A 15,642-nucleotide genomic window follows, 5' to 3' on the forward strand; every position below is an offset into this window, starting at 1 on the left:
GTATCTAAGAAGATCAGTACGGCTTGTTTTTCATTATGTTCCAAATATTCCAAAATAACCAACCTATTTCTAACTTTGTCTTTCAACTGTCTTTTAGGTAAAAACCCACATTGATCCTCATGAATAAATTCTTGCAAAATTATTTTCAATCTTTCAGCTAAAATCATTGTGAACAACTTACAATTGTTATTCAGTAATGATACTGGTCTGTAGTTTTTTGCTAAAGTCAAATCTTGTCCCTCCTTGGGTTTTAATGTTATATTGGCCTCTTTCCAAGTCTCTGGCATCTTTCCTCCCTGCAGAACAGAATTCATCATGTCTTGTAAAGGTTCATCCTCAAACACTTATAATACAAACTCCTTGGTCCATCAGGTCCAGGCATCTTTCCTGGTTTCCTCTTTTTAACAGCTTCCAAAACTCCCCTTATTGTTATAGGTCTATTCATATGTCCTTTATATAAATTAGAGTGATATTGATAAAATATTTTTTGTATAGCCACATTGTCCATTAATACAGTATCTCCCTCTTGTAAATTCAATATTTTCTTTACTCTTTCTTTTCGCAATTTATAAGCCAACCATTTCCCTGGTTTGTTTGCAAATTAAAAATGTGTTTTGCATAATTCAATTTTATGTCCATTTTTTTATTGTTAACATAGATAGCTGTTGATACTAATATTTCCTGGGGAGTTCTTTAATTATTCTTTTCTTTTTATCTCATCCAAAATATTTTGTGTTTTCTTTTATCTCTTCTTTTTAAGTTCAGAATTATGTTCAGATAACTTCTAATAAAGGCTTTACTTGCATTCCAAACCATTCTCAAACCAGTTCCTTGTAGAACATCACTTTATCCTCATTTGGGGTGTAGATTCCTAACATCAGTCTTAACCCCCATGTAAATTAACTTCTACCCCCACAAATCTACCATGTTCATCAGTCAGTATAAATTCTGGTTTTAGTTGGGGGTTAATATATAAGAATGATGATATATCAGCTGCATTTGCAAAATTATACTAGCTGTATTGATACATCAGTTGCATATGCCATTTCCAATGGGGTAAAAGAGGTGCTAGCCTCTGTTCAATCTGTTCTTTCTTTGCATGTTGTCACATGCTGTCCAAGGTCTGAAGGAGGGAGTGTACGTTGGACGGCTCTCTCTTTGACCTTCACTGCTTGAACGTGTGGACCAAGTGCCTCTACGCAGTCATCCAAGCTCTCAGACATGCTATGCTCTTCGGCCTATCGGCCTGAACAAGACTGAAGTACTTTGCCAGCCCGTGCCAAATACCAAACTCATAGAACCAAAAATCACTGTTGACACCCAGCTGACAAATGTAAACAGCTTCAGATACTTGGGAAGCATCATCTTGAGCAATGGGTGTCTGGACAAAGAAATTGACTCCAGGATCAGCAAGGCCAGCCAGACATTGGGGCAGTTGTGTACTAGAGTGCTCAATCAACATGACATCTGTATCACCACAAAGTTGAAAGTCTACAGAGCTGTGGTTATTCTTTCTCTCCTACATGGATGTGAGTCCTGGACTCTGTACTGAAGGCACATCAAACAACTGGAGAAATTTCATATGCGCATTCTCTGCTCCATCCTCTGCATTCATTGGCAAGACCATGTTTCCAACCTTGAGGTCCTGGATCGTGCTGAGTCCCCCAGCACTGAGTCCCTGACTATCAGAGTCCAGATGTGGTGGGTGGGACACATCATCAGAATGGATGAGCACTGTATGCCTTGCCAGTTGCTGTATGGTATACTGGAGACTGGGAAGAGACCTTGAAGTCGACCACAAAGATGCTGTGAAAGAAATCCTATGCCACTGTGACATCCAGCCAAGGGAACCAGAAACTGCGGCTGCTGACAGAACCTGCTGGCGAGCCCTGTGCTATGAATCCTCCACCAGCTTTGAAGAAAGGCACTGCCAAAAACTGATAGAAAACTGTGAGTGGTGTCACAGAATAACACCCACAGTTACAACAACAATGGAATTCCAGTGCCCCCATTGTGCTAGACTCTGCTCTTCCAGACTGGGACTGTAAAGCTCTATGTCCACAGATGAAGTGCAGAACAGCATGTCTTCTTCCAACACAAAGGACTACCATATAGTATACAAGACAACTCCATTTCTCTTTTTAATATCTGCTCAAATAAATTATTCAACCAAAGTTTTAAAAGTCAAATATTTTGTATCTTTTTTTCTGATATGAGTCTCTTTTAAGCAAATGATGTCATTTTAATTTTTTAAAATAATGATTTTTTTCTCTTTTGAGGAGCGTTTGCTCTATTATATGTCATGTTAACCATTTGTGATACATAATCAAGTCAAAAATGTAGAAGAGTCAATACCTATAGCACCTAATTCAATATCATCTTTTTCCAGTTCCTGTTTCAGCTGTTGTGATTTTTTTGTAGGTTCCTCTGAAATCTCCACCTGCATCTCTTCCAGTTCCTTCTGAACAGAACTCAATCTGAATCTCTGCTGTTTAAAAGTAAAAATCACACTTTCCAATTTATCCCATCAAAATGGGATCTTTTTCTGTTTTAATTTTTCAGCCAAAAAGGCATATTCTTTTCTCTTACATAAAATTCTAATAGGAATTTATTTCAAAACAATGGTATCTGTATTATCCATTTTCAATCTTGTATTAAAATGCTGTTGCAGAACTTAGTCCCTTGTCTTCTTCCTAACAAACTGCATCAAAATATCCCTTGGGACATTTCTTGTTCTGGCACATCTAGTATTTATTTTATAAACTTTATCAATTTCCTCTTCCCAATCCAAAACATTTGCCAAGACTTTAATAATCCTTTCTCTGATACCGTAATCAGAAACTTCTGAAATAGTTCTAAATTTCAAACAAAATTCTTACTCCCTCAATTCCAATAAAGCCAAATCATCTAATTCTCTATCCAACTATCTATAACTTCCATCTTGCTCTCTAAAATGTCCACTTTTATCATTGATTTATTTTATTTCTCCAGATACTTGCTTTATAAAACTTTCCAACTTTTTGACTTCAGTCATTTCCTCTTTCATCTTTGCAAGTCTTTCATCCATTCTTTTTTCAAAAGCTTCTGTTTTATTGCCCATCTGTTCAAATAATTTCTGAAGCAAATCTAGTGTAACTGTTCTCTGCAGCCTGCTCTAGTGATTCCCTCCTGCCCTCTCTTGCCATTTTTCTGGTAGTTGTCATTATATATTATAATATAAAAGCAAAGGTATCTCAAACAAGCAAAAGTTAAAGGCAAGTCCCCCCCCCTTTTTTCCTTTCCCCCCTTTTTAATCTTTCTCTTGCTTTAACACTTTCGCTCTCTGTAACTTCCAGCCACATTACAAATCACCTCACCATAGCAACATAAAGACATAGTCCAGGTCATTACCTTATCTTTTGTTATATAAAGTCCTACAATTAGATGTACTCTTTAACAGTAAACAAAAACATGAAGGTCTCATCTTTTTAACTAGCAACTGTGAGACTAGGCTGAAGCTGCCATAACCTAAAGATGAAGCAGGCACGTAAGCAGGGAGGACAAAAGCCAGGAAACTTATCTATGGGATCCCTTCGGGGAGGTAGATAAGAAGGAAGCAAGTCGTTAAGGAAAAACAAAGGACCTGAACCAGAAAAAAGTTGGGCCTGAGCATATGGAAACCCCAATCCCATCAACAACTGCTAGACTTGTGAATCAACAAAGCAAGGACTTTTGGGGATAAAAGGGGTCCCAAAGCCCGCCCACTCTGAGTCGTCTGAGTCATCTGAGTCTTCTTGGTCATCTGAGTCATCCAGACTTGGCGGCTTCCGTCCCTCTAGCTAGTGCCTGGCAGCCTAGTTGGGAAGGACGTGGGTAAGTGTGTGTGTGTGTATGAGGAAGAGCAAATGTACCTTGCAACCAGTAAAGTTTTGCTGTTACTTTAAATTCACTGGGTCTCCGTGTATTACAAAGAACCTCTCGTGCCCCAGTGTTCGGTTGGAAGTGGTTTGTGTGTATCCCCAATTATTTCCCGGCTGTTGACCAGGGCTGTGTGTCTGTCTGCTCCAGCCGCACCTATCTGGAAAACCCAGGTAGAAAGCAAGGGGGGCTGACAAGATCCGCGTGCCTCAACAGGCTGTGAGTGTGTGAGTGACCATAAGCCGAACCTGGGAGCAGCGTCTGTAACACAACTTTATCCCAAAGCACTTTCATCAAAAATAAAAATAATAATGGGGAAAAAAATAGAAAAATAACTGTCCCCTTTTTCTGTTTTAAAACGTTCTTAAATCTTCTTTGTTAAGCTTTTTGCAAAAAGTTCTTGCATCTGTAAATCCTTAGTCTCTTTTTATTTTTGTAATCCCGAAAGAAGGTTTAACTCACCACAAGGAACCTTATCTTTGCTGCAAAGGAAATCTCTCTGTATCTATAGATTATTTCCTAAAGCGGTTAAGAAATGAGGATGGCACGGTTCCTATACACCGCAGTTGTGAGCATAGATGGAATCCTGGGATTCCTGGCAGCTCAACTCCTGAGCTGGCTTGCAAAAACTTCAATTTCTGCAGTATACTCACAAGGAGCTGCCATCCAGACTGCAAGTGAGTTATCTCATGATCTCCCGTTAATCTAGGGAGATTTTGCTGGCCAGTGTCTACCTTCCAGCCTGCATTCTCGCCTGTAACGTCTCTCCACTCCTTTGGAAAAATCAGCCCGCCATAATTCCTCACTGGAAGCCTAGAAATATATATGGATGTCTAGAAGAAATCTGTCAGCCCTTTAGGGTAGATCAGACTAGGAAACCAAAGTCATGCCAGCTCATATAATTTTTATTATAGAGCTATGGTAACAGTATATTTCAAGTCTGAATGTGCTTGCCCCTTTCTTCTCTTTACCTTTTTGAGAACTAGGGAAGGTCATGTCTGAGAAGCTTATCCAAATTACATTTCTGCCAGACTCAGATTTCTTTTTATCAGACTGTCGTCTTGGTAATGGCTCTTCCTACTGTTCCTCAAGGTTATTCCTTCTTCCCATTACAGAATCTAATTAAAGCAGAATAAAGCAGAAATATTACCTCCCACATCCAGCTTCTACTTCTTGAAAGGAGACTGGACCAGGAACAGCCTCAAGAGATACCCGTCTTTAAAAACTCCTGAAGAACAGCTTCCCCTCAAGTAACCTGTTTCCAAATTGAACATCTTTTACCATCACTCCTGCAAGACCTGCAGTTTCCTCATGCCCACTGACTAAATGGAGAAAACAACTTTGCTCCCTCCTCATCTTCAGCTATTACAAAAGGGAAGGGATTTGTGTTAATGGCCATACTTTCAAAGTTTTCCTGTCTCTAAGGGCAGTAAGGATATTGTGGCAACACTATCACAGCACTGAGAAAACATAACAGTTCTAGTTTGCTTTTTCATCTTTTGGCCACCAAACATGGTGATGGAATTAAGGACAGGTACTAGAGAATGCCCAAAAGGGGGTGCTCCTCTCTTTATTCGAAGCCTGGGCTAATTTCCTCTCTTTTGCTCCAGCCTAAACTTTTCCTCATTCAAATCTTCAATTTCCTTCCAGTTTATCCATTTTTGGGGTGGGCTGCCTTCACTTAACTCCTGGCCATTACATGAACGAGTCTCTGCAGTTTCCTTGGCCACATTTTCAGAAGTGGTTTGCCCTTACCTTCTTCCTGGGACTAAGTAGCACAAAATCACCCAGCTGGCCTTACACCTAAGGCAGGACTAGAACACATGGTTGTCTGGTTTTTGGCCTAGTGCCTTTAACCACTACACCATACTGGCTCTCAATTTGGCCAATATCCTTAAATTATGGCACCTAGAAATAGACACTGGATAGTACTATATTCCTCTTGAGGATGAAAAGGACATTAAAGTGCAATTGTATTCCTGAGCTTTGGAATGAGGCGACTCCAGTTCCTGATCCAGCAGGCAAAGCTCTGGGGGGATAGAAAGTCTCAAGGAACACAGCAGGACCCTGGATCTCAATGTTCCCAAAGGGCATGTTGGCTATAGGGGTTTACTTCTGAAAACAACATACTGTAGATTGGATGAAAATAACCCACCACAATTAATAAACCTTGAAAGTTAAGCCATTACATGTTGGAAACAACCTGCACCCATACAATATGGAGGAGCATCTAGTAATTATAAAAACTAAAGCCGAGTAATCTTTTCACAGATAGCAAGACCAGCGGCTCTCTGGAACGATCTCATGTCAACACGTGTTTTGCAAATGGACCTCTCAGTAGTGCGGTAGTGCATGCTTGTGATTCCTGTAATGGTGACATAAGAACTAAACACAGTCTAACACTTCAAGTTAGAAGTGCTGAAGAAAAACTTGATTTATCTAGAAATGAAATTAACTTTGTATCTTAAATATACCCTCTAGAACTCTTCCCTCTATCTAGAAGTACATCACAACTGTTACTTGCAGAACACCTTGTAATCTCCCTACGAGTGAGCCACTTGGAATTTGAATGGGTTGGTCTATCATTCCCTGCTGCGGTTTCCTTTTCTAAAATAGCTTGGGGTGTGTGTATGTTTAAATTAATACAGACAAACATTTAGGTTCATTCAAAAAAACATAAAATATGTTGGAACAGTATTAGTATGGTGCCATGTAACGTGTAGGTGGTTATGTCAATAATTTTTTGCTATGTAATACACTATAAAATCAGAGATAACTACAAAATGTCTTTATTGAAAAAAGCAGATTATAACATCTAAGGTTAAATGAAATTCTGACTTTTAATATTAAAATAACTTAGGATGACAGTAAGCTTTTTTAGATAAATAAATCTACATTTCCCAATGTTTATTCTTCAACAATCACGGAAACCAAGTGGCCATACAAAAACCCCGACAAGTCTCTCTATGAACTAAAAAACTGAAGTTTTAGAAAGATATATACAAACATGGTTAAACTAATATATTTGCAGATTTAAACTAGACACATAATATACAAATTGGGCATTTATATATTTCCTACAAAATAAAAATTAACATTGGTCCAAGTTCTTGGAAAAAAACTATATTCTTTTAAAGAAAAATGCAAATATTTCTCAAGAAAAAAACTTAATTTAAGTCAAATTATATACTCTAGTTGTGGCATTAGTTGCATATTGAATCACAGAAGTTTATTGGGGCCTAAGAAAAGACTTGTTTGCCTTCTTTAGAGTTTTAGTTAAACTCAATGGAGTTCTCCCATCAATTTTTGCAATTTTATCATTTATAAATTATAAAACATGCACCCTCTTGTTTTGAAACAACTATTTCCCCATCCTTAACTACTTCAATCTCCTTTGGAATCTTACATTATGGGGCAGGATGGGTCTTCCAAATACATTTACTGTTTTTTCATTAAGTGCACTTTCCACAAAATGAACTGAAGAGAATCTCTGGTTCCTCACCCATGCACATATGAATCAGTGAAATGAGAGAGAGAGAGGACAAATCTCCCATAAATAATATTTTGGCACAAATGTTAAAAGCACTTCATCCCTGTGGAGCCAAAACTCTTCTGAAGTAAACGTAGAGGTGGCACTTAACTTCCAGTGTTGTCTTTGCAGCTGTCCACAATCTTGCGTCCCCGAGGGTGCAGCACCCATCGTCCTTAGGTACCAGCCAGAGGGCACTCTGCTGATGAGAAAGGCTGACAGGCAGCTTCCCCTGGCAGATTCTGGCAGAGAAGCCCCCTCCCTCGTGCGTTCAGCAAGAGATGCCCGGTGGGCAAAGCAAGCATGCTGCTGTGGCGCATGGCCAGCCTGCCAGTTGACAGGCACTGGGCTCCACCATTCAGCAACTATTAATGGGAGGTAGCAGGCTTCACATTGCAGAATTGAGTTTATTTTTGCTGCATGACACTTTCTAGCTGTTTTCTCTTTAAAGACAGTGTTTTTAATATGGAAAAAGGCATTGATTGGAAAGACAGCAGAACTCTGAGCTGTGATCAGATTTTGGTGATGGGGGAAAAATAAAAATTAAAACAGCAAAATGTTGATGAAAGAAATCAGGCAGTTTGACAAATCTATTTAAATATGTAAAGGTAATCTAAAATATTTTAAACAAGTGAAATAAATAGCCTGGTAACAAGTTTGAGAAACAGTACCATGTGTAAATATTTTAGATATTTTAGATGTTATGCTATTTGCTGAAATTTAAGGCACAGACAAGTTTGCCATTAAATCAAGATGCTAAAAACTCAACAGCAGAGGAATGAGGGAGGTACTTTCTTCAGTCCTAGGTTTACACGTCAACCTGGAAATTTGTTTGAAGCTGAATCGACTCTGATCCAGAAGAGCAGACAGTACACAAAGCTGGACAAGGGAGAAGGAATGAGAAAGCCATCTGTGAGAGGAGGTGGTTTGGGAATGGGCGGTAGGTTTCTTTACAGTAAAACTCAAAACAAATTATGTGAAAATTACAGTGTGGATTTTCTGCAAACTTCAAAACATGGAAAAGCAGAAGGAAGCATCTGGAACAGCCTTAAAAGGGCCGATCTGACGGGATATGGGGGGGAGGTTTCTTTCCAATGGGCCCCAACATGCTCACATGCACATTTGGAAGGAACTACGTACATTCCTTTTGTGCTGACTCGCCATGAAGATTCTTCACCCTTCTCAGTACTTTAGGATAGAAAACGTTCCTGCTACGGCTGGCAGGACTCTTTGGATACTTTGGGGAAATTCAGCCTGAACTGCTGTGGAAAATGCTGCTGCTCTCCTATTGGGGTCTCTTTTAGAGTTTTCAAACAGATTTAACACTGTTATTTTCACCTGATTCCCAAGGCATACTTTCACTGGAGTTACTGGAGCACCCACAGCTTTCTGACCACCAAGACCTGGTCCAGTTGGTTTTATCAGAAGTAGCAAGCTAAAACCATTGAGGGCCAATGTATGCAAGGAATTAATACAACGCGGCTGAACAAGCCTAAAATGATGCTGTCCACTTTAATTACATAACTCTTCAACTCAAATAATCAAAAGGTAGCTTATTTTTTTAATAGAAAAACTAAATTTTTTTCATGTGGAATAGAGAGTTGGGAGTGTGCTTTAAAAACTTAGCCAAAATAGAAGCATAAGTCTTCTAACATTTCTTAACAATACATCATTTCATATCTAATGTTTTAAATTTTGCTAAGTTTTCAAGAAAACCCAGACAAGCTATAGGTCAACATGCCAAAAGGCTATATATAACCTTTTTTTTTTTTATTCCAAATTTGAGGCTGTTTTGCAGGTTTGTGTGTTCAAAATGCAAAATGCTCCAAATTAGCTCATTCCTTCCTTGCTACCTGTCTGAGCCAGTTTCTTGCCTCCAGAGGCCCGGGAAAAGGGCGACCATCTCCCGGGGCTTTCAAAGCCGCTCCGTGAGCCAGCTGAAAAACTGCTTTGTGGCGGTCGAGAAGCCACGAAAGCAATACGCCCAAGTGGTGCGGACTCAAGCGCAGTGGGTGTCGCTTGGCCTTCAAAGCTGGATTATAACCAATTCGTTAAAAAAACCAATAGTGTGAAGCGACTGTCTCAAAAACACCTCTAGAAGAAACATGTCTGCAACTGAAGTCACACCACAGAACTGCCACCCCCTTAACTGAAAGAAAGGGGATGGCATAGTGTACATTTGCCATAGTCGGGGCACCCAAGGTGGCGGCGGCGGGATGTCAAAAAAGTCAAGATGGTGGCTATAATCACTCAACTGGAATCACCATCTTGAGTTTTTTTTTATCTTTTCTGTAGACACTCCAGGCTAAAGTTATTAGGAGAAATCAGTTTCAAAATAGGTGACTTTGAGAAGTGCCAAAAATGCATGGAAGTGACATTTGAGAAAGATCTTGACAAAAGAGAGCCTGATTCTTTGCCTGCACAGTCACCAGGTGGATCAAGACCAAGAAGCTGTTTCCCCCGTATTCAGGAAAGAAGAATGGCCAATGGAGCCCCTGCAGGTAGCCTCAAGGACCTCAGCCCTGGTCATTTCTGCTGCCATTGATAGCAGGGAGCAGAATTGTTTTGGGGCTCCAGGCTACATCTGAGTTTTGGGGTGCTGGGAAGATTCCCTTCAAAAATGAGTGGCGGCAGGTCCAAAGAAATGAATGGGGTTAGGACAGAAACAAATTGACTTAATTCAAATCTGAATTAATTAAATTTAATGAATAAGTGTATATGTACTTAAAATTTTCCCATTCTGACACATTAAGATTGGCAACTGAGGTGCAACTTTTGAAGAATTCTAAGGAAAAACTAAGGATTGGGAAAGGTGAAGCTTCGCCCTTTCTCCCCACCTGCAATGCTGATTTCAGCAAGAGCCCTCTGCACACAATTGCTGCCTGGCAGACCCCAGAAAGTTATGAGGTAGCCTGTCTTCCCAAACAGCCCTGCAGCTTTCACCTTCATTGTGCACGTGTCCTGCCCCCACCTGGAAACAGGTAAACAGGCACAAGAAGCCTCACACCCTTGCCAAAAAACTATGAACCATGTCTGACATATCCTGGAATAGGAATGCTCTCCATGCTTTCATTAAGAAAAAACCCAGTGGGCTTCCTGCACATAATGTCTTGCATACTCTTTTGTTCTTGTTTTGCACAGAAACCCAATAAAAGAACAGGGTGGAAAGCCAGCAGGTATCACCCACACTGTTGTCAGTTGTTTCTTTTAAGTCACATTCAATCTGGCCATCAATCTTTTCACTCATGCAACCATTGTGCCCCTCAAATTATGAGAACCACAAGGTCAGGGTGCAAGGAGACCTAAAAAACAGTAAAAGCATTTTTGGTCTCTTTCCTGTTGGGAAGATTAAGATTCTTCTGGGAGCTCAAACAATCAACAGTAAAAACGGAAGCAAGCCCATATTAATGGAGGGCCAGTCATCCCAACAGCTCTGACATCCCTAACCCTAACCCCTTTGCCATCCAATCCATGAGGTGCATCACTTTTCAAGTACCAGCGTCTTGGAAAGAATTACTTAGGCAAATTGTACACAGACCCAAAGAGGTGCCCCCTCCTTCCCAATCTTAGAAGTAATAAATAATTGTGGCTGCTTTGTTTTTCTAGAAAGTCTTTTGTTGAGCTCTTTTCCCAGCAAGTTGTCTTCCTCCTGGTCTTGAGTAGATGGGAAGTGGAAGCCTCAGAGTTCAGTGATATGCATGGGGTACCCAGGGGAAGAGTGTGCTGACACTTTAGTGCCCAAGCGCCTAATATGACAGGCGTGGCAGAGCAGGTGTCTCTCTAATGGATAGCATCGACGGCCTTCCTCGTCATTCAGCTGGAGTCCGCAATCCTAAGAGAAACAAGACCACCCATTAGTGGCCAGTGGACTTAGGGTATCTCTGGGAGATGTGACTGAAAGAAGTCCTCATTTAGCAACTGCCTCATTTAGCTACTGTTTGCAGTTATGACAGTGATGAAAAAGTAACCTTACGACCAATCCTCGCATTTATGACCTTCATAGGTCTGTACAGCAAAGGAAAGGTGAAGTACATTCATGAGCACAATTGTGGTTTCACTTAGCGACTGCTTTGCTTAACAACCGAGTTGCCAATCCCAATTGTAGTTGCTAAATGAGGACTACCTGCAATCCTCTTGCAAGACAGACAAACTTCAGTGCTCACAGAATTCAAAGACATCCATCATTTCTGGAAATTCCAGGTCTATAGAGATCACCAAGTACTGGGAACAGGAAATGGGATAGCAGTAAATTATAGTTGTGACCTCTTTGGAAAGAGTGTTCTGAAAACCCTCAGCAGGGAGGAACAAGCACTCAGAGGCAGTGCTCCTTCTTTGTTCAACCAAGCCCTCATTTGGAGTCCCTGGCAAAAAGGAGGCTAGAAGGCTTCTACAGGCTACAGATGCAGATTATCTAGACCTACACTAGTTGGTTTTTAGGCCTGGGCACAGAATGAACACTGCACTGGTTGTTCTCATAGATGACCTGTGGTGAGACTTGACTGGAGGGAGCATGGTAATATTTCTCCCCTTGGATCTCTCAGCAGCCTTCAATACTGTGGATTACAGTATGTTTCCGGAGTGCTTCTAAGGGTTATGAACAGGAGACAGCATTTTATGGTGGTTTTGCTCTAATTTGAGTGCTTGTGTCCAGTTGGTTATGGTGGGAGGAAAAGGTTGGGTCTACAGGTACTTTTAAGCCTCAGCCCTTTCTACATGGAGTTGTTGGGAAAAGTCATCCAATGGTTTGGGGTAAGTATCATCAATATGCCAATGATACTCAATTGTGCACTTCCATCCTGGGCCTAATGAGATATGGTGAAAGTCCTGTCAGAGTCTGCATGGAAAAAAACCCAAGCAAGATGGAGTGGCTGTTGGTTCAGAAGCCTCCTGATTCTAGAATTGTACCAACTGACTCAGTGAAATTGTGCTCCCCCAGAGAGCAAAGGCTCCCATGCTGGGAGTGGGGAAGGGGTCCTCCTGGATTCTTAGCTCCTGCTTGAGGAACAGGTAGAAGCTGTGGCCAAGGTGGCCTTAGCCCAGTTTCAGCTGGTGCACAGTTGCTCACTTGTGGCTTGTCATTTTTTCCTCCCATTAATTACCATATTTCACTCCACATGGCGTTATGCTTGAAGATCAACAGGAAACCTGAGCTAGTCTGGAATGCAGCAGTGTCCATGCTCATTGAGGAGTCAGGACACTGCCACATTACACCACTGCAGCCAGAGCTGTACTGCTCATGTGTCCAAGTACAATTCAAGGTGCTGGTTGGTATATTTAAAGCCCTAAATGGCTTGGGAACTGGGCACCTAAAAGACCCCCTTTTCGCAGCAGATTTTCCCACTGAAGAGCCTGTTGAGACTTCCCACCTACCAGAGATTGTGAGGAAGACCAGGGGCTGCCTGTGTTCAACACAGCACTGAGAATGATTTTAAGCCACAGTCTGGTGTACAAGGCATTAGGGATGACACATGGGTTAACAGACCATGCTAAGCCCCAACACACTAACCATATTATAGCTTAGCATTGAAGTGTGGGATGCTGCCCACCACACAGCAATCTTTCAACTGTGCCCCTCAGCTGAAAGATGGAGGCTTCTGGATCTGCTAGAAGACACCCTCAGGAGGCAAACGAGTTAATATTTTCCAGGCATCTTTTATTATTTTCTAAAGGTTGATGATCTCCCAAATTTCTTTCTATCTCATTTTGCTATATATCCTGTTGTGCTTTTATTGTTTACACCTTTCTTTATTACTGTTTTATATTACTCTATACATCCTTGTAACCCACCCTGGAATGTTTAAATTAAAGAGCAGCAGAGAAATGCTTTAGACAAATTAGGAAGCAAAAGCAAAACATACCAGGAATATGTGATCAACCCTTTTGAGGGTCTTGAACACATTTCTTTTCCTGGGGGATGCACCAGATCTAAAGTGCCTGCCTGCCTCCCTCCCCTCCTCCAACTGGGCTGTCTTAGCAGCTCCAAGGTTTACCTCGCAGTGGTAACATTCCACGTGGTAATCCCTGTCCATTGACACCACCCGGATGGTCTCTTCAGAACCCTAATTTGGAGAGACAGCAAAAGAGGGTGAAAACTGGGCAGGTGTCCATCATCTGTTCTAAGGAAAACAGGCACTTTGAAACCTCCCTCTGCAACTGTATAAACACCTCTTCGCTATAATAAATGCCACACATGTGGCGGCTGGCCTTGGTCAATGAAACCTTTATTTTGATTCCATTTCCCAAATAATGAATTTCCTTCCTTGAAAAATTAAATGCAGAAATTATGGTTCCTTAACATGCACTTTCTCTGCAAAATTTGTGCTTGGTCCTAGCTCTATAGTGAAAAAGACAGGAGTCCATATTAGCAGATTAGAGAAAGGAAACACTGTAGGAAGCTCATATGGATCAGAGATAGAGAATGGCCAAGATTGCCCACTCAACAGGGCAAATGAATCACTTTGTGGGGCTTAAGCATGTGCCAACACAGTTGACTGGGTCAACGTATGATGCAAATCAAGCCAGTGTCTTAGCATGCCTGAGGAGACGAAGTGTGTGCAATAGGCGTTAGTTTAATGGGCACGGAAAGCCCTTTCAACAGATTGTATCCAAGAGGCTACTGCCTCTTGGTATATACTGCGTGCATGTGTGTGTGTGAGAAAGAGAGAGAGACAGAGAGAGACAGAGACAAATAGACAGGTAGAAGACAGGATGTTGTTCAAATGTCAATCTGGTTTAATTACTGGGACTGGAGCATGGTTAGCTGCACAGACAAAAAGCTGTGTTTGTAGCCAGCACAGAGTGGCTGTGCCAGAGCCAAAACATCAATCAAATGACAAAGAAGAGCATACCTGGGCTGGCAAAATAGGCTGGTTACAGGACGCACACTTGGGTGCAAAAACCCTAGATTTGGGGGGGAAAAAGAGGTTAATTTTTTCTTAAGAGAAAGAGATAAAGAGAAAGAGAATGGTAGGCAGGCAAGCAGTATTTTAACAACTGAGAGCAAGCAAAGTTGGCTAATCCCAACTTCTTCCCATTATTGTGTTCCATTTTTTAGACCATAACAGCGTGTGAAATCTTAATTTAGCTATGGATTTATGACCATCCTTCCATTCAAAGCAGGACAGCTTAAGAAAATGATCCCATTAACCCAGTACAGCCCACCAATAGTTTACTGGTCTTCCTGGGCAGGAATGAAGCCTGAAGATTATACTGAACGGCTGCCATCTAGTGAGACCCATTTGGTCCCCATGAGCCATCACTTTTGCAGGTAGGATTTAATTCATCTCCAAATATCACTGATGGAAATATTAAAAAAAAAAAAAGATGTGATCTCCTTTACGATTTGGAGCAGTTCTTTTTACACTTTCAATGTAACATACAAAAATGTTGAAAACTAGATCTCCTTGCTGTCAGTCCTTAAACAGGATTTGATCCTGGATATTGTTTCCTTTAGCTGCAGTCAACCCTTCCTCATGACCTGAGCAGTGGGTCCCCCTCTTTTCTCCTGCCCTGCAGAGCTCTGCATTCTCACGTGTGATAGTCTTTGACACAGTAAATATTGTTCTCCACATCTACAGTGAAGGGTATGCCATCCAGACATTCATTGCACACCACACAGCGGAAACAGCCAGGATGGTATGACTTCCCAAGAGCTTGCAAAATCTGTAAAAGAATCACAGGTCACAAATTACACAAAGTCTCTTCCTGATGGCTATAATTTGTTTCATGCATCTAGAAACAGTACATGCAAGGCTTGGAAAAATCATTTAGATGATTAAGGTCTTGGAATGACCATTGGAGCCACTGGCACTGTGGAGGATTCCTCCCCATGAGAAGCCCAACTCTAATAAGGCCTCTCTCATTTCCTAAGCCACAATGCAGTATTAGTTTGCCACTGCCTCTCTTAGTTTGTGTTTGTATTTTTTTAACTTCCCAGCCTAGCCAGCAGTGCTGGCATTTCCTAGAAATCTTCAATCCAAGTACTAACCAATAAGGATGACTGCTTCTCCCCCATTCTGCTCTTCTGCAAATTTTGGAACCAAGTCTGAATTTGCAACCAGCCTCCCTGAGAAGTTTTAGGCCTCAAAATTGAACTTTGTTTGCGGCAATCGCTCCAGGAGACATTAAAAGGGAAGATTCACCCAATATTACCCTCTGCAGGCCCAACTCTTTGATTGGTAGATGGACTATAATTGTCCCTTATCTTTCTGACTCTG

General features: G+C 41.2%; 1 protein-coding gene across 2 annotated transcripts in view; it reads right to left on the bottom strand.

Annotated features, from left to right (window-relative positions):
* Positions 1 to 5,075: 5,075 nt before the first annotated feature.
* The window catches only part of WTIP (WT1 interacting protein), a 122,010-nt gene continuing 111,443 nt past the window's right edge, over positions 5,076 to 15,642 (bottom strand). Inside the window, exons 5-8 of one of the 2 annotated variants that reach the window (XM_088135521.1) lie at positions 14,958 to 15,088; positions 14,275 to 14,326; positions 13,417 to 13,485; positions 5,078 to 11,258 (exon numbers count right to left, since the gene is read on the bottom strand). In XM_088135521.1, the coding sequence (XP_087991647.1) occupies positions 11,106 to 11,258; positions 13,417 to 13,485; positions 14,275 to 14,326; positions 14,958 to 15,088 (405 nt within the window). In that variant the 3' untranslated portion in view covers positions 5,078 to 11,105. Of the gene's footprint in view, positions 11,259 to 13,416; positions 13,486 to 14,274; positions 14,327 to 14,957; positions 15,089 to 15,642 lie in introns of both variants that reach the window. The other variant, XM_088135522.1, reaches the window with a different exon arrangement.

Source organism: Python bivittatus, unplaced genomic scaffold (assembly GCF_059951505.1).
Source record: "Python bivittatus isolate LINGU-HERP-01145 unplaced genomic scaffold, Pbiv_v1 ctg000170_np1212, whole genome shotgun sequence".
In the NCBI taxonomy this organism is placed as follows: Eukaryota; Metazoa; Chordata; class Lepidosauria; order Squamata; family Pythonidae; genus Python; species Python bivittatus.